Genomic DNA, 18,366 nt, shown 5'->3' on the forward strand with positions numbered 1-18,366 from the left:
AATCTGGAAATCATTCAATGAGAAATTGCTCTCAAGCCTGGCATGTCACATTATTGATGTTCTTCACTATAGGAAGGTATATGTAAGACAGATTACTCGTGATATTGACAGAAATAAAAGCTTAAAGAGTTAAAATCTGTGAGCAATTTGAGGAATTTTTTCACAACTTCACAGCAGCTGACAAAATATGAGCTCATCATTGTGATCAAGAAACAAAGAATTAATCCACATAATATTGTCACGTGTTACCTGAAGAAAAATATAATTCAAAACCCAGAATTTAGCAGGAAAATGCATAGTTACAGATTTTTGGGATAATTGTAACTTATGATTAGAGTTTTCGGGGACATTAATATTGTTACTCACATGGATTTCCATAAACCTATATCACTATTAATGCAGAACACCTCAAAAATTGGATTGCCATAATTAAGCAGAGTGCAGAAACATAAGAAAAAAAAATTTCTGCCTCGCACCTGACCCACCAAAGAATGTTTTATGAGCTGACTCTCACCATTTTTTTCTCATCTATAATTCTAGACTTGAAACCTGAAAGTTCTACCTTTCCCACCTATGTATGACTTAAATGAAGAAAAGGACTGCTGAGATTGGGTGAACAAGCAATGTGCGGAGTTCTTTTGTGACAGCATTAACAAACTTGTCCATCATTGGCTAAAATGGGTCCTGAATGATAGCAATTATGTAGAGAAATATACAGCAGGTAACAAAAGAACTCATTTCACAGATTATTTTTCTGTTTCACTTATTAAGTCTTCGGAGAGGGGTGGCATACAAATCTAATAAATGATGATGATGATGATGATGATGATGATGATGATAATAATAATAATAATAATAATAATAATAATATCCCTGTTTAAACTACAGTTCTGGGGGCATGGTCATTACTTTTTAATCAATCCTTGAATATACATAAAGTACGTTGAAAGGCACTTCTTAATAAGTGATTATGCCAAACAAACTGCTTCTAAAACTCTGCAGTCTCTGCAGCAACATCTCCTTTTAAATTGATGCAGGGATCTCAAATGTGTTATGCTAAGTTTGATCTTAATATGGGCAGGGAATAAACCCTACTTTAATATTATTTTGTTTATTACTGGATTTACCATTTCCCCTTCCTTTATGTAGTCTTTGCATGCTAAAAAGACAAGGCCCTTTACCCCAAGCAACCAGGAACTCTTTATTCTCTTGTTATAGCACAACTATGTAAACCAAAATTGCCGATCTCCTATTTATGGCCATTGCTGACATAACAGGAGAGCAGAAAAGAACCTACTAATCGAAACTTCTGCCTTCATTTCCCTTGTGTAGCTTGCTATATCTTAAGGTTATCTGTCGTCCCACTCTGTACTTTCTTAAATCACTCTTTCTCCCAACAATCTAGATGAAAAGTTTCTTTCAAGTCAAGATTAATTCTGCTGACTTCATGAATAAACCCAACAAAAGAGCCTAGAGCCCTAACATTTCCTAGTGATCTATCATCCAATGCCAACCAGGTCAACCACCCTCCCCCCCTTTTTTTTAATTTACCAAGATGAGCTAAGTACTGCTAGTTTGGTGGACAATGCACATTAGGCCTAGAGTATTTTAAAGCAGATCTAACAAATCTCATCCCATTCCTCTTTTCTATATATATATATATATATAATTCATTGTATGAAAACTCTTCAAAGATAATACTGGCACTTACTGACAATCAGCAAGAGAATTAAGATGTGCCCAATAATACAGGTCACTTAAAAGTGTACAGCTGATGCTCAACAGAATTAGACAGCTGGGCCACAATGGTATAAAAATAAAGACTTCTAAAGATGCCTATTGGGTCACTATCTGAAAATAAAAGCTGAATTAAGTGCACTCCATCCAGGAACATCAGAGGAGATGGCGGGAGTAGGGAGGATGGCCAAATGGCATCAGCTGACCTAATCCAGCAATGTTAAGCTACTGTCAAACTTGGCTATATTATTAGACCCACCTCATTTATTTCTTTAATCTTCTCAGACAGGTGGTAGCTTACTGGGAATTGACTCCCCTCCCTGTCTGTTACCAAGCAAATAGATGTCACTGCAGTTGAGAGGGAAAAAAGACAAGAGGCTGCAGGCAATTTTAACCTGAAGGTTAACAGTGAAATCAAATCCTCCATCATGATTCAGAAAGATATTACTAAATGACCAAGATGAGTGCAGAAACTCACATTTTCTGGGGGCACTTATTGGAACTCAGTGGTTTCATATGAAATAGGGAAGATTACACATGCTTTCCATGATGCTGATAACAGGTACAAATGAGAGCAACAACAAATTAAGATGGGGGAATAGTGAAATGTTGGACTGCTTGCAAACCAGAATTTAAGTAACCACAGTTCTTCAAGTCTGGATGTCACATAAAATTATTTAGCATAAAGTAATGAATAAGATAGGGGTCTAAAACCTTGTACAGTGTTCCCTCGATTTTCGCAGGGGATGCGTTCCAAGACCACCCGCGAAAGTTGAATTTCCGCAAAGTAGAGATGAGAAAGTAAATACACCATTTTTGGCTATGGACAGTATCACAAGCCATCCCTTAATACTTTAAACCCATAAATTACCATTTCCCATTTCCTTAACAACCATTTACTCACCATTATTACTGGTACTAACCATTGAATAAGACACTTAGTGACCCTGATATTTATAAACATAATTATTTATTAACAATAATTATTTTTTTTGTTATTTATTTGCAAAAATTATTAGTTTGGCGATGACGTATGACATCATCGGGTGGGAAAAAACATGGTATGGAAAAAAAACCACGAAGTATTTTTTAATTAATATTTTTTGAAAAACCGTGGTATAGTCTATTCGCGAAGTTCGAACCCACAAAAATCGAGGGAACACTGTAATAAGAAATCCTGGTTTTCCCTTCCTAAACTCCTCTTTGTTTCCATTTAATTGCTTTTAGTTCTGAAATCAATCATTAAGTTTGCACCCAAAAATGTTCAGAATGAGAGCAATGAAGATTGAATCAAAAGTAACGTATTTGATCTGGGCACTGACATCATTGCACTGCTCATCCCAAGGGGGGAAACAGGCACAGCCAAAGCAAAACGAAGCAAAGCACTAAAACCTTTTCTAGAGGAATGTCCAAATTAAAGGGTGCCATTGCTCAGCAGCCATGACTATTCTTAGCGAATCAGATCACCTCTATACATCATAATGGGTGCAATTTTGCTACAGGCAAGCCAGTAGGAGTCTCATGATTTCCCTACTGGTTTGACCAATGCATGCATGCTCACTTCGGTCATGCACGCACCTTCCACACATGTGCTTTGCTCACACATGCAGCTTCCACATATGTGCACGACTTGAAAATGTAGCTAAAAGGACAGCCTAGTGCCAGGGCGGGTGGTGGTGGTGGTACTACAGGTCGCTACTACCGGTTTGCCTGAACTGCTCTAAACCAGCTGAATACCACCCCTGGGACAAGCTATATCCCTACAGGAGACCATGCAGACTTAAATAAAAGCTCCTACCCTACCTACTAGAGTTTAACACCTAAGAAACAATCTTGCTTTGCAAGCAGCTGACTGTGTGTCATTACTACTTCCCTTTACAAGACATCCTATGGCAGAAATGGTTTCATGTCAATCAACTGTAAACTGATAAGGAAGCAGCATAGAAACATAGAAGACTGACGGCAGAAAAAGACCTCATGGTCCATCTAGTCTGCCCTTATACTATTTTCCTGTATTTTATCTTAGGATGGATATATGTTTATTCCAGGCATGTTTAAATTCAGTTCCTGTGAATTTACCAACCATGTCTGCTGGAAGTTTGTTCCAAGCATCTACTACTCTTTCAGTAAAATAATATTTTCTCATGTTGCTTTTGATCTTTCCCCCAACTAACTTCAGATTGTGTCCCCTTGTTCTTGTGTTCACTTTCCTATTAAAAACACTTCCCCCTTGAACCTTATTTAACCCTTTTACATATTTAAATGTTTCGATCATGTCCCCCCTTTTCCTTCTGTCCTCCAGACTATACAGATTGAGTTCATTAAGTCTTTCCTGATACGTTTTATGCTTAAGACCTTCCACCATTCTTGTAGCCCGTCTTTGGACCCGTTCAGCAGACTAATGAAAACATTGGAAGCCTGTTGGAGTAGGATGCATTCCCCTCCCCCCACAATGAACCCATCCTTGGTTGCAGTACCCTATTACTTATTTTCAAATTATTTGTTTTCATGTTTTGGAAGATGAATCCAAGCCAAGTAGAAGCAAGCCAGTGATAACAGGGAATCATCAGTATTTCATAAGAAAATGTCAGAAGGAAGATTCCTGGGGATATGACAGGTGTTTGGATTTGGCATCGTTTAGTAAGATTATTGTTCAAAGTAGTGGTAATATTTTCATAACAGTTTTAGATGGAAACAATGGAAAGTTTCCCTCCTATCCAAATTTGGTGAAACAGAGGTGGCTCTATGCCACAGGTAGTTTTATTGATCATATACATACGAGTTAAAGCTAAATACAATGACAAATTATTGGTAATTAAGTCAGTTGAAAGCTCTTATTAATTTTTATCCTCAAAAATGTGTTTAGGGAGAAATGAACCTCCCAGAAGTAAAAGTAAATGTAGAAGGAAGAGGAAAATAAAATATAAATTTTAGATTTTTAAAGTCCAGCTCAGAAGGGATTAAAATCTGGGTAAATATTGTCTGAAAGTCAGGAGGAAAAAATATGCATATTACAGTACTACAATATGCAGAGTAAACTCTGATCTGAATGGAAATCGGCAAGAAAATCCGAGACTCTAATAGCTATATTAAAAACTGGCCATTTAAAGGAACATCTACTTTTGTTTTTAGAAATAAGTGAACTGCCTTCTTAAGGGGAGAGCCCCTTCTGAATGGAATCTTTAGATCTCAGCAAGCATGTCCCCAGGGAAAATCACAAAATGATGTAGCTAAAACTCAGAACTTCTTAACAGCCCTAACCAGGTACTAATGATTTTCCCAGCTCTTACTGGCTTGCAAGCTCTTTCATCGTTACTCTCTGCAAAGAATGTTTTTCTAGCACTAAGCCTTTGTAGGCTTCTTTCATTTGCTCTGAATGTTTCTTTCTCGCCTTAATGAGGTGCTAACAATGTTCCCAGCTCTTACCAGCTTCCCAGCTCTTTCATTGTTACTATAAGGGGTTTTTAAGCCCTAACCAGGGGATAAATAATGTGCTGAAGCTGATCAGACTAGGGACACCAATAAAATGAATACCTGGTAGGCAGATTCCCCACCCCCATAACTAAGGTGTGTCTTATACTCTGAAAAATATGGTACTTATATTGCTCTGGTAGCATTACAACAACTTCTCTATAGTTACTAGAATGACTCAAGAAGACCAGAACTTGTCTTGGAGATTCTAAGTCATCCAGATAATGGCTGTCCCAAAAGGTGCTTTCCAAAAAGTACCTGGACTTTCTTTGTTTTTTCCTTGAAGACATTTTTCTTCTCATCCAAGAAGTTTCTTTAATCAAGACTGAATGACGGGGAATGGGAGGATTGATATTCTTTGCTGTCATCTGGTCATTAGCTCACTGAAAGTCATTGAGGCTGCTTGGTGGCTTGTCTGAACCCTCAGGGTCATCTGCATCAGAATGCAAGAAGGTTCCACACCACCTTGCACCTTGATTCAGGGTGATTCTGAGGACACAGGTAAAACTCCCAAGTGGCCTCTATGACACTCAGTGAGCTAATGACCGAACTTCGGAGTGATAAGAACCAGATGAGCCTTTGGGACAACCATGATCTGGATGACTGAGAAACTCCATTGATATTTAAAGCAGATGACTGCAAAAAAAAAAAAAATCTTTCATTTCCCACCAGCTCGTTGGATGAGAAAAGAAATTTTTCAAGGAAAAACAAAGAAAGGCCAGTTGCCTTTTGGAAAGCTCAGAACATGCAGAATTCCTGAGGTCAATTCTACTCAATTCTCTGAGGATCAATGTCTAACACTAAGTTCACTTAACATCACAGCTTAACCAAAGTTGTTGAATGAAGCACAATGGGATGAGTTTGTACACTACGCTAAGCTATAAAACATGCTTTACAAATTACAGTGGCTGTTTGATGCAGTAAGATCAAGTAAATGAGGCTTAGCACACAATGTATGGGCTCTTCTTAGAGACGGTACAGAGATTCTTATGTTATTCCAGTGGTAGAAATATAGTCATGCAACTAGAATTTTTATACTGGACATAAAGTCAATTGATTTCAGAAAAGCATAAATATTCCCAAACCATCATAGTAATAAGGCTTTGGTTGGATTGGATACTCTTAATTCAGCAGTGAAATTCAAATATTTTCCCGACTGGTTCTGTGGGCATGGCTTAGGTGTGGTAGGGAAAGGATGTTGTAAAATCTCCATTCCCACCCCAGTCTGGGGCCAGCCAGAGGTGGGATTTGCCAGTTCTCCGAACTACTCAAAATTTCGTCTACCGGTTCTCCAGAACCTGTCAGAACCTGCTGAATTTCCCCCCTGTCTTAAATGTTAACCGAGGGAACATTTTAAAATGTTATCTCTGTGTAAAACACAAACAGGGTTAATACCAAACAAAAATATAATTTTAGTAAATTAATGTGTAGCCTGATTGATAATCTGAAGCACGCTATGTTTCTACTTAAAAGATACCATCTCACGTAACCCTAACTAGGGAAGCGGTAATTTTTTTTTCTAACAAAAGGTTTTAGCTGCCTTGCCCAACCCAAAGAAAGATTAATGTGTTTTAAGATCAGTTAATCCATATCAAATGATCTTGGAAACACACCCTAAATGACAAGAAGCTGCTTCCTGAACTTGGCACATTTTATCTTACACTGGTTTCTTTAAAAATATATATCAAAATTTGGGATCAATTAAAAGAAATGGCTTTTATAACTGGAGTGAAATCAAATGTAATTCAAATACAGAATGATGATCACCCATTAAAGCAAGTGCAAGTTCCTTCTTTGAGTTACTCAGAAGCATGTGATCTTGCACCTACAGTTAAATGTAGCAATAAGAGATCCTGTGTAATTATGAAATCATCCAGCTGGTTATTTTCTTCTTCAGGAAACAAACCCAGAAGCAGCATGTAAAAAAAAGAAAGAAAAGAAAACTCTCAACCCAAGAGAAAGGATAATGGAAGCAATGTTCTAAAAAGAAGATGGTACATGATTTGAAAAAATGATTCTTTCTGTAAAAAAAAAGTTGGGCGGAGGGGGGAGAGATTCTTCAGATTCCATCTTTTTAGAAGAAATTTTGCCAAGTAAAGTACCTCTACTTATGAACTTCATTAGTTCCGTGACCAGGTTCTTAAGTAGAAAAGTTTTTAAGTAGAAGCAATTTTTCCCATAGGAATCAATGTAAAAGCAAATAATGTGTGTGCAAACCCATTAGGAAAGAAATAAAAGCTCGCAATTTGGGTGGGAGGAGGAGGAAGAAGAGGAGGAGGACAGTCGCTGCTGAAGGAAGAAGGTGAGGTGAATCAAAAAAATCCAAAACTTTAAGGCTTAAAAAAAAGAGGGACTCTGAGGCGGGCAATGAGGAGCACGCGTCTCCCATACACCCAGCGTGAGGCTGCCTCCCATATACTGCGCCAGAGAGAGAAACCCATGGGGAATGGCAGGAAACTGGCTGGGCTTTCATGCTGCTCTCAAATTTCCTGGAAATTTTTTCCAGGCTCGTGTTCTTAAGTAGAAAATGGTTCTTAAGAAGAGGCAAAAGAACCTTGAACACTCAGTTCTTATCTAGAAAAGTTCTTAAGTAGAGGCGTTCTTAGGTAGAGGTACCACTGTATAAGGAGGGAGGTGGGGAGTCTACAGGGCTTATTGCAGCAGAAAGGGAATGCTTTCAAGCCAGCCAAAACAGAACAGGAAAGTAACAGTGCAAATGGGACAGTGACTAAACAATGCCACACACATTCATTCCGATGAACCTGAAGGTCAATAAAGGAAGCCAAACAGAGGAAAAAATCACATGGGGTCTGTCTGGAAGAAGATGGAGATCCGAAACCTCAGGGTAACAGTTCAATTTTTCAGTTGCTTCTCACTTTTACTTGTACTGCCTTCTCCAGCATCTTAGGAATTCTAGACATTGATCTCACCCTAACTTCACTGAGCGTCATTGATTTTGCTCTTGCTCAGAGCCGTATTACAACATTCCCTGCAAACAGAGAGCCTCGTGGGGTTCAAAAAGAATGTTGAAATGAGTCATTTCTTCTCCTTTGTGTCTATGAGAAGCCGGATGTAATGGAAAGAAGGCAGGACGTGGACACAGTATCCTCAGATAGGGAGATTCCTCATAGGATTGACTCTGTGTAGATATTACAAAATAACCCTAATGGCTTTAGAGGCCTAAGCCGCCCTCCCCTCAATGTCATATCCTTTAAATGTCCTGGACTAAAGCCTCAGCCTCAGCTCTTCTAACAATCAGATGGTTGTTAGAAGTTGATACTCCCAGTTGGCAGAGAAGCTAAAAGCAGGGATGCAGTCCAGTCCTAGGAATGAATTCCAAGCAAGTACCGTTTAGTGCAATTGGCTTATTCCAAGCAAAGGTGTAGATTTCTTAGCTAAATTCATCGTGCTGCCTTTGTTGGTTCATTAATTAGGTAGTTTTTCAAGCAAAACTCCAAAACGGGAATCCCAAATTATCTTCTGCTATAGTAATTGCTTCTTTAACTAGGCCAGTCAGTTCCCAATACTGGTAAAATGCATTTACCTTTGAACCGTATAAGCCCGGGATGGCTAACCCTTGGCACACGTGCCGGACGTGGTATGCAGAGCCATTTCTCCGGGCATGCTGAGCAATTACCCATTATTCTTCCGGGTTCCAGTGCCCAAGCCAATTGGTCTTCATGCACGCAGAAGCACCAGAAACCGAAAGAGCAGTCACCTGGTGCGCATGCACACACTGGGAAGATAATCTTCCTGTTTGCAGTGTGTGCATGTGTGCTAGCCATGCAGCAAGGTGAGAAAAACTGTGCAGCCCCAGGAGAGCAGCAGGGGCAGGACTTCTTGTTCTCAGCAACTGGAAGGGGGAGGGGGATTTCTCCTCCAGAATCCCAAGCAAATCCCCCACTTATTTATTTATTATTTATTTATTTATTAATCCGATTTGTATGCCACCCCTCTCCGCAGACTCTCGGGGTAGCTAACAACAATAAAAAGACAATGTAAACAAATCTAATATTAAAAATAATCTAAAAAAACCCAATTTAAAGAACCAATCATACATACAAACATACCATGTATAAATTCTATAAGCCTAGGGGGAAGGGAAAATTTCAATTCCCCCATGCCTGGCGACAGAGGTGTGTTTTGAGGAGCTTACGAAAGGCAAGGAGGGTGGGGGCAACTCTGATATCCGGGAGGAGTTGGTTCCAGACGGTCGGGGCCGCCACAGAGAAGGCTCTTCTCCTGGGTCACGCCAAACGACATTGTTTAGTCGACGGGACCCGGAGAAGGCCAACTCTGTGGGACCTAACTGGTCGCTGGGATTCGTGCGGCAGAAGGCGGTCCCGGAGATATTCTGGTCCTTCCAGCCACTTCCAGCCACCGAGAACAAACAGTCCTGTCCTGCTGCTCTCCTGGGGCTACACACCGGTTCTCACCCTGCTGCTTGTGCACGGGATGCTGGCGGAGAAATCCCACCCCCTTGCTAGCCACTGAAAACAAGCAGCGCTGCTGAAAGAGCAGAGTCCGTGCCAAAGGAACATCTGTAAGAGACATGCCAGCCAGGAAGCGGGTGCAATCCTTGGGATAAGGAGTGAGAGAGGGGCTACGGTGGCTTGTTCTTGGTGGTGGGCTGGGAGGGCCACTTCATTGACACTCTTCTAGGTTCCAGTGGCGACAGCTTGCATGCCCAGAAAGGGCGTTGCGTGCCACCTGTGGCACACGTGCCATAGGTTCACCATCATCGGCATAGACATTGATATTTGAACATAGATCTTTTAAACATATTTTATTGGGTTCTACTAATCTACTTGAAATGTTAATTTATATTGCCAATCCAAGTATGATATGCCATAGGCTAAATAAATCAAAAAGTCAAGCTTTATATTAGTATGGTAGACATAATGACAATTCTTATTTCTCTTTCTTCCTGCCTTCCCAGATCTCTGTGGTCACCAAAGAGCTGTGGGAGGCACAAGGAACTGCTTAATATTTCTGTTGAAAAATGATTTACCTGAATGCCGGACAGATGGCCAGCTTCTTAGAAAGGCCAGCATAGGTGTGTAAGAGGCACAGGAAGTAGGCAGTTGTACATGAAAAAGGGTTGATGTAAAAGGTTCCTCTACACAGATTTGCAAATCTCATAGGCTGTGCAAATAAAATGGATGATAAACCCAGCACACCTGTAATTTCAGGTAAACTCTTTTTGACACAACAGCCAACTGAATGTAATCCAGATTTATATAGCTTTTATGCCCGTTACATACTTTGTTGAACAGTAACTTAAAATCCAATACAAATGGCCAATCCGGTGCCACATTGACATTACAAAGAATGTCCAAGGCTATAGCGCAGGAACAGCATTTGGGTTCCTTCCCACCCCCAGAAGGAACGATATAGCTAATAAAAACTAGAGAATGCAATTTCTTGTGTGATATTGTAATCAGGGTGAGAGACAGATGGGTGGAAATACAGATGGCAGGAAAATAACATTTGCAGTTTTCAATGTTTTTTTTTTAAAGGATTAAAAAATAGAACATTTTTAAGTAGTTTCAATGTTTCAGGCCAGCTGTAAAATACAAGTTGATTCATACATATAAGTAGTCCTTGACTTATGGTCATTGTGATTGTTTGAACTTAAGATGCACTAAACAAAAGGACACATAATAAACCACTCCTCAAGTTCTAACCATTACAGCACCCATGAAGTCATGTGACAAGAATTTGGGCACTAGGTAGTGACCCAAACCCTGGCTATGACTGTACTGCAAGTCCCTTCCCCCATGGGATGGTGGTAGGCTTCAACTTTCTAGCTCCACCAGAATAATAATAATAATAATAATAATAATAATAATTATTATTATTATTATTATTATTTATTAGATTTGTATGCCGCCCCTCTCCGAAGACTCGGGGCAGCTCACAACAATAATAAAAACAATGTTACAGTGGAACAAATCTAATATTAAAAGAGAAAAAGACATAAAACTCTATCATTTAAGACCAAACAACACATACATACCAAACATAAAGTATAAAAAGCCTGGGGAAGGTGTCTCAGTTCCCCCATGCCTGGTGATATAGGTGGGTCTTGAGTAGCTTACGAAAGATAAGGAGGGTGGGGGCAGTTCTAATCTCCAGGGGAGTTGATTACAGAGGGCCGGGGCCGCCACAGAGAAGGCTCTTCCCCTGGGGTCCGCCAAACAACCTCAGCCAGTTAAGCTCACCAGCACATGGCCTTCTCCTGTCCCACCACTCCTGGAAGGCTTGGGCCTTCTCCCCACTGACCACTAGAAATCACTTATTTTTCATTCCTGTGCAGCTGTTGGCAAGTGTGGCCAACCGATACAAGGCACAGCTAAAAAAAACTAGCTTTCATGATATTTTGTAAAAATAGAAAGAGCCTCAAAATGTTGCAAGATGAGTGCCAGCCCTTGTGATCTCAGATTTTTTTAATCTATGAAAATATTTTACTGGGTAGCTTTCTACAGAAGCTGCACTTCACAGCATTTGGGGGAGGCAAGTTCTCCCAGACTGTGATAGAAGTCCATGCACCTGTGGATACCAGGCCTCCCAAGGCTTCTCACAACCTCTTGAGGCACTCATGAGCTGGGATTGGGATTGTTAAATTGAGGCATTCAAATGGGTGCCTTGCTTAACCACCTCAATTGTGGGCTGAGTTGTGATTGTAAATTGAACATTACCTGTAACACTTTCAAAATAAACCTGGGGTCATGATTTCTAATTCTGTTTACAGGTACAGTATGCTTTGTATTATTTACAATTGTATCACAGCGGTCAGTTGCTTCGTAGATTTGGCACTGATTATTAGTCGAGCCTGACCCAGGTACTTAGGACGTTGTAATATATTTTCAAAGTGTATGTGCAGAACCGAGCAGTGTGGCTTACTGTATTTGACTGATGGTGATTTTTGTCAATTTTGAGCTGTTTTAAATGTAATTCCAATGCTTTTGGGGCAGCATCCAAAATTGTTGAATTTTGGTTTTTAAGTCCTAGTATTTTGCATTTTTTGTGTTCCTTTTCATCGACCTTTCTATCCACTGATAAATAATAATAATAATAATAATAATAATAATAATAATAATAATAATAATAATCATCATCATCATCACCTTCATCATCATCATCTCATATAACCCCCATATAAATAATTTCTAGAAGTAGTTATTTAGATAATGGTAAGGAAAACCGAAAGTTTTAATACTCAATGTACTGAGTTCAAAACAGGTTGGCAGGAAAAGTGAGCTTAAAAACATTCAGCACTGCGGAACAGCAACAGACCACGGTGTCAACTTTTCTCTAAGAAAGCAAACTTTTGAAATAAAAAAGAACTTACACACATGAACAACTTGGACTTTTTGATCAGTGAATTAGTTAATGTATTTATTTATTTATTTAATTTATTTATTTACAGTATTAGATTTGTATGCAATGTATGGTTTTTAAACAGACTAATATATTCAAGGCATCAACGGTAAATATTGCAACAAATATACATACACACACGCACATGTGCACACACACATACACACATGCATATACAAACCTAAGGAATATTAGTGCTGCCTGGTTGGATTAGGCCAAGATAATTTATTGATACTTATGCTGATTTATAGTCCTCCAGATGATAGCATTACCAATTGGGAATTCTGAGGGCAATAATGCCATTACAGTCCATCTGGTTGGAAAAACCTGGACAAATCCCAACATGCTGTTTCAGTAATAAAGAACTAGATGTCTCTGGCAAAGCACATATAATATATGGTGATTTGTCCCCAGTGTCTGAGAATATCCATGTAGGGATGTCTACAGCTATCGTGTCCAATAACTGCTGATTCGTTAATTCCCTATGAAGTACATGGCTTACAAAATTGTGCTTAGGTGTGTTTTGGTGTGAGCGTGCATATGTGTACAAACAAGGTGATCCCCAACATTAATTAATTAAGAGGATTCTATGATCATCCAAGTATAATTTTCACGCAGTAGATTTTCTACTTCTTTCCCTTCCACGAGGAATCCTCCATGCCTGACCAAAAGCTGTTTCAAAGAATCCCAAACAATAAAAAAGGATTTAGGGAATATTTAACATACTATTGAAGAGATGAGACTGTTCTCTGTTCCATCCAAGGGATAGACTAAGTAAATATGACATATATAGACCTGCACATAAAATAAATCATGCCACATGTAGATTAGTGATGAGCTGCTACTGGTTCGCCCCTATTGGATGATCTGATAGCAGCAGGAGGTTCTGCCAATCTGCCTGGACACCATCAAAAATACTCTGTGCATACGCAGAAGCATTGCGTGTGTGCAAAACAAGCGCACGCTCCCATTCCCAAACTGGTAGCAAAGGTAAGTGAAACCCACCACTGATGTAGACCCGTGTACCAATATGTGTACTGAATTACATATAGGGTACATAGCCTTCTTTTAAGATTCCACTAATAAAAAGAACAATCTGCATTGCCAATATCAAACGTGCTGACAGCCGCATCCTTACTCAGAGCCTTATTAGCTCTATAACCATCAAGATTTTGAAACATGTTTGCATTCCAAATTTCTGAATTCTTCATTTGTATCAAAATTTCACCACCTTCAAATGCTATTCTGCTACTTAAAAAGACAGAAGGTAATCAGTGAGCAAAATTGCAGGTTGACAGCATTCGTAACCAAGCTATTAAAGGTATGAAGGATTGACAAGTCAGGGCTATGAACCTATAGGACAGGTTAACAACTATGTTCATTCTTCTTAAAAACAGAAATATTGCATACACTGAAGATTTCTCAAGGCCCACCCCAAAAGCAGTGTTCATCGATAACTGCATAATGTTTATTTAGATTTGTCGTAAGAAATTACCAATTTTTAAACTGATTAAAAAAGCTACTTATAAGTACACTGTAACAGTAAATATTCTGTTTAACTAGAAGTTTAACTTGTATTGTGCATATTAAAAAGGAAGCCTTTGACTTTTGTTCCTTCTTATCGTTAGTCCTCGATTTATGACCACAATTAGAATGAGAATTTCCATTGCTAAGCAAGGTGGTTGTTAAGAGAGTTGTGTCCAAATTTATTGCCCTTTCTACCATAGTTGGGATAATTAAGTGAATCTTAATGATCTGTGGTGGTCATTAAATGGATCCAGCTACACCCCCCATTGATTTTGCTTGTTGAAAGCTAGCTGGGAAAGATCTTGTGACCCCGTTACCAAGCACCCAAATTTTGATCATGTTGTGTGATCAGTTTTAAGTGTAAGAACCAGTCATAAGTCACTTTTTTTTAGTGTTATAACTTTGAACAGCCACTAAACAAATGGTTATTAGTCAAGAACAACCTGTACTAGAATACTAGATTATGTACAAGTTATACTTCTATGGACTTTCAAATACTGAGCTGCACAAATATTGAGCTAATTCGGTTTATCAGAAATGTGGTAATACAACTATTCAAATTCTCTCATTTCACTCAGAAACCTAGGTTTTGCTCATAACATTTAATATTAGTTTTATTTGTATCTGTTCGGGGGGGAAAGCCCAACAGAATTCAAGAGACTTGCTTCTAGATAAGGGAGTGCAAAGTTTGTAGCTCTCGATCTTCAGATTTATTGGGAGACCTTGATAACACCCTGGCAGAGCCAATTGATGGGCATCACACTCAGAGTGGAAATGTGAGAAGCAAACAGGTTACAGCTCATATGTACATTTTGTTTTATCATTTGCACACATCGACATAGTCAATGTTAAACTGTAAAAGTTGTTAAAGATGTTAAAGTATTCCTAAAAAAGTGGGCAATTAAATAATTAAAAGTCAAGATAAAAGTAAATGCAGTGTCTTAAATTTAAGAAGGAACCCCATGATGCTTGCTATTAGCTTTTTATATATCTATACAAAATCCTTCAAAAGTGCAGTGACAGTTTTACTGAGATAATACAGTAGATTTATAATATGCTACAAATAGTTTCAAATAAATTTAGCATCCAGTGCCAACAAAATAACAATAGAGCTATAATCAAAATTAAACAAAGCTGATAAATGGTTCCTCATAGCCCTGAAGCTATATACAGTATTTTAATTTCTGACATGTAATTGAACTGAAAGATTGGAGCACCATAAAAGGAAAGGCAAGTAGCCAGTTTTAAGTAGGAATGTCATAAAGATAGCTAAATGTATGTCAAAATTAATAGCAACAACCTAGCAGTTTCCACAAGGCAGAAAAGAATGTGTTATGTAATTTATGCGCCTAAATGAAGACAAAAAGGGAACCTCAATTGCACCAGTATTTAAATACTGAATTTCAACTTTCCAACTACTGTATTTCCTCTCCTAGCTGCAAAAGTTCACTTGCAGATGTCAATGCAATCCTATATTTTCAAAGCACAGCACAAACCAAGGCTTTTTGCTCAAATTGGTATTTTGGATTATTTTACTCTCAAGTCATTGTTGAACAAGGTTCATAAGTCCACCCTTATTCAGGATTGCACTCAGGTCCAAGAAACATGTACAGGACGGAGCTGCCACCTCCCTGCCCCTGTTCAGAGGCAAGGCTGGACAACAACAACAAAGGCTTCAGAGTTACTGACTGAACTGAATGAAGCTCAGTTCAACTCTCAATACAACCCTTATCATTGCCATCTCTAGGCAAATAATAGTCATATGAGTAAAGTGCATCATAAATAGATAATAATAGGTTCTAGGTTTCTATCACACGAAGCCACTTTTTCTTCAACAGCCCAAAGCAGAATGATTAAGTATCCAATGCAATGAATAAATAATTCTTGTTGTAAAGCAACTTTCCCCAACCAGATGCCTCCAGCAACCAGCTACCAATCCCATCTATGAATAATGGAAATACTGTGTAGACCAATTCAGCAGGCAAAGCTTGGTGGAGAAAGAAGGCTGCCCTTCAGTATACAGTGAGAAAAAAAGAGGAAGGGAGGTGGAAATGGGGCAGATATCCCTTTGATAGCAGGTGATTGCCACCTTGCAGGATTTGTGTTGTGACTGGACCTGGAGAGACTTCTCCATAACCCTACCCACAGCTGGCAACCCCGTCATAGCCTTTTTTTTGGTCCTTCCTTAAACATTTTAAGGTGGCTCTGGCCAAACGGTAACCCTCCCTTTCTCCTGGCAAAGGCAGTCAAGAGCCTTTAAAAAAGGAAGGAAGGAAGGAAGGAAGGAAGGAAGGAAGGAAGGAAGGAAGGAAGGAAGGAAGGAAGGAACAACCTGTTCAGTCAATACGCGGCATGAAGGCAAGAAGAAAGAGGAAACGAACCAGCCGGTGGACAAGTATGTACAAGGAAGAAGTGACCCCTTTCTGATGCGGAGCGCAAAGAAGAGAACTTCAAAGGTAGCCGAAACGGGACGAGGAGGAAGAGGGGGGGGGGAGAAGTGCACAACGGATCCTCCTGGTTCTTTTACGCTTTGGCAACCGACGGAAAGTGATGCAAACCCAGGTTTGCGCAGCCTTTGCCTGCACGTGATGCGCCCGATTCTCAAGGGGGAGGGGGAGAGATCGTGTTTAGACGGCGGGAAGGAGGAAAAGGAAGAAGAGAAGGAGAAAGAAAGAAAGAAAGAAAGAAAGAAAGAAAGAAAGAAAGAAAGAAAAGCTCGCACGAAGTTTTGGCGCACAGCGAAGGCGCATATCCGTGTGATTTCCGCCCGAGGGAGCCCGGCGATGCGGGCGCCAAGGCAGCGCAGAGCTTGCCAAGAAAGAAACCCTGCTTGCCCGCCGCCGCCGTCTCCTCCTCCTCCTCCTCCAGGCTTCTTCGGGGAAGCCAGATGGGTGGAAAGGCGCCGGGAGAGGGAGGGGGCCACAGACTCGACTACCGCCACCACCACCCCGCTGAGGGACCCGGTGCAGAGGGGTGCAGCGGGCAGGCGGTGGAGCCGAGCGGAGCCGAGCCAGCCACAACAGAGCGGAAACCCCAAGCACGCTTCCCGCCCGCCCGCGCCGAGCTGGCAGCCGCCACCTCGCCCGGCTTTCGCCCTACCTGAAGACCGCCTCTTCCTTGAACTCCTTGCCGGGGGGAACCAAGCCGTTCTTTTTGTTGAAGAGCTTCTGCAACAAGGTGGGTGTGGGAGGCATTTTGGGAATGCGACGCTCCGTTCCGGCCGGGGAAACAGCCCGTGCAAAGCGGTCGCCCTTTGCGCAGCTGGGGCAGCCAGCTCAGTTCCTCGAACCCGACTCCATTCGGTGTGACAGTCATATGACAAAAATTAATCACTTGCAGCAGCCGCGGCTGAAGAGAAACGGGAGGGAGCGGGGAGGGGGGAGGAGGAGGAAGGAGGCGGGGCGTCGCGCGGGTTTCCCCGGCTGCGGATTGGCTGGTCGGCCCGACCCACGTGGGGCTAAACCCGTATCCCTGCTTGGCTCGGCGGCGAGGCAGCCCTGGGATGTTTTGGTGTGGAGAAAGAAACCGAGGGAGGGGAGCGCGGGCGGGCGTGTTAGACAAATTAATTCGGATTCCTCCGCCAGTTTTAGCCCCGATTGGCTTAGGTCCCGTTAAAAACCAAGGGGATTTCGTTTAACCGGCACCAACGGAGCATCCGTCCCACAAATCAAACAGCGACGTAGATCGCAGGAAGGCAAAAAATGCTCTACAAACATAACTTGGAGTACTGTAATAATATTGCTGGGAACTCCCTCCGCCCCTCCCGTGTTTCTGCTCCGTTTCAGTTCCGTTCAGTCAGGAGATGCCTCTAGTTACACTGTTTCAAAAGTCAGAGTTCAAAAGTGCCATAAAGGGGGGGGCGGGAGAGAGGAAGGGTTGAGCGTCTTTCGTTTAGGTTAGCAACTGACCGAAGCGGTTACAAAGTGATTGTGCCAAGATGTTAATTGTGGATGCCGTGAAAGTCATTTCCCTAAGTCCTCTCAGTAACAAATTGCCGGGAAAGAAGTCAAGATGGTTGGGAAACAAAAGTGAAGATGGGCAAGGCCCAACTCCCAGAGTTAAAATCGAAGAAAAAGAGAATGGAATAGAATAGAATTCTTTATTGGCCAAGTGTGATGGCACACACAAGAATTTGTCTTTGGTTCATATGCTCTCAATGTGCATAAAAGAAAAAGATACATTTGTCAAGAATCATGAGGTACAACATTTAATGATTGCCATAAGGGTCAAATAAGCAATGAAGAAACA

General features: G+C 40.7%; 1 protein-coding gene across 3 annotated transcripts in view; it reads right to left on the minus strand.

The window, feature by feature from the left end:
- Window positions 1-17,451, minus strand: part of FNIP1 (folliculin interacting protein 1) — a 133,885-nt gene extending 116,434 nt beyond the window's left edge. For 2 of the 3 annotated variants that reach the window (XR_011558026.1, XM_070739277.1), the window contains exon 1: window positions 17,218-17,451. Coding sequence is in view for 2 of the 3 variants with exons in the window: in XM_070739277.1 (XP_070595378.1) it covers window positions 17,218-17,312 (95 nt within the window). In the remaining variant the exon portion in view is untranslated. The remainder of the gene's footprint in view (window positions 1-17,217) is intronic. The other variant, XM_070739278.1, reaches the window with a different exon arrangement.
- Window positions 17,452-18,366: the final 915 nt, after the last annotated feature.

The sequence above is a fragment of the Erythrolamprus reginae genome, chromosome 2 (assembly GCF_031021105.1).
Source record: "Erythrolamprus reginae isolate rEryReg1 chromosome 2, rEryReg1.hap1, whole genome shotgun sequence".
Taxonomy (NCBI): domain Eukaryota; kingdom Metazoa; phylum Chordata; class Lepidosauria; order Squamata; family Dipsadidae; genus Erythrolamprus; species Erythrolamprus reginae.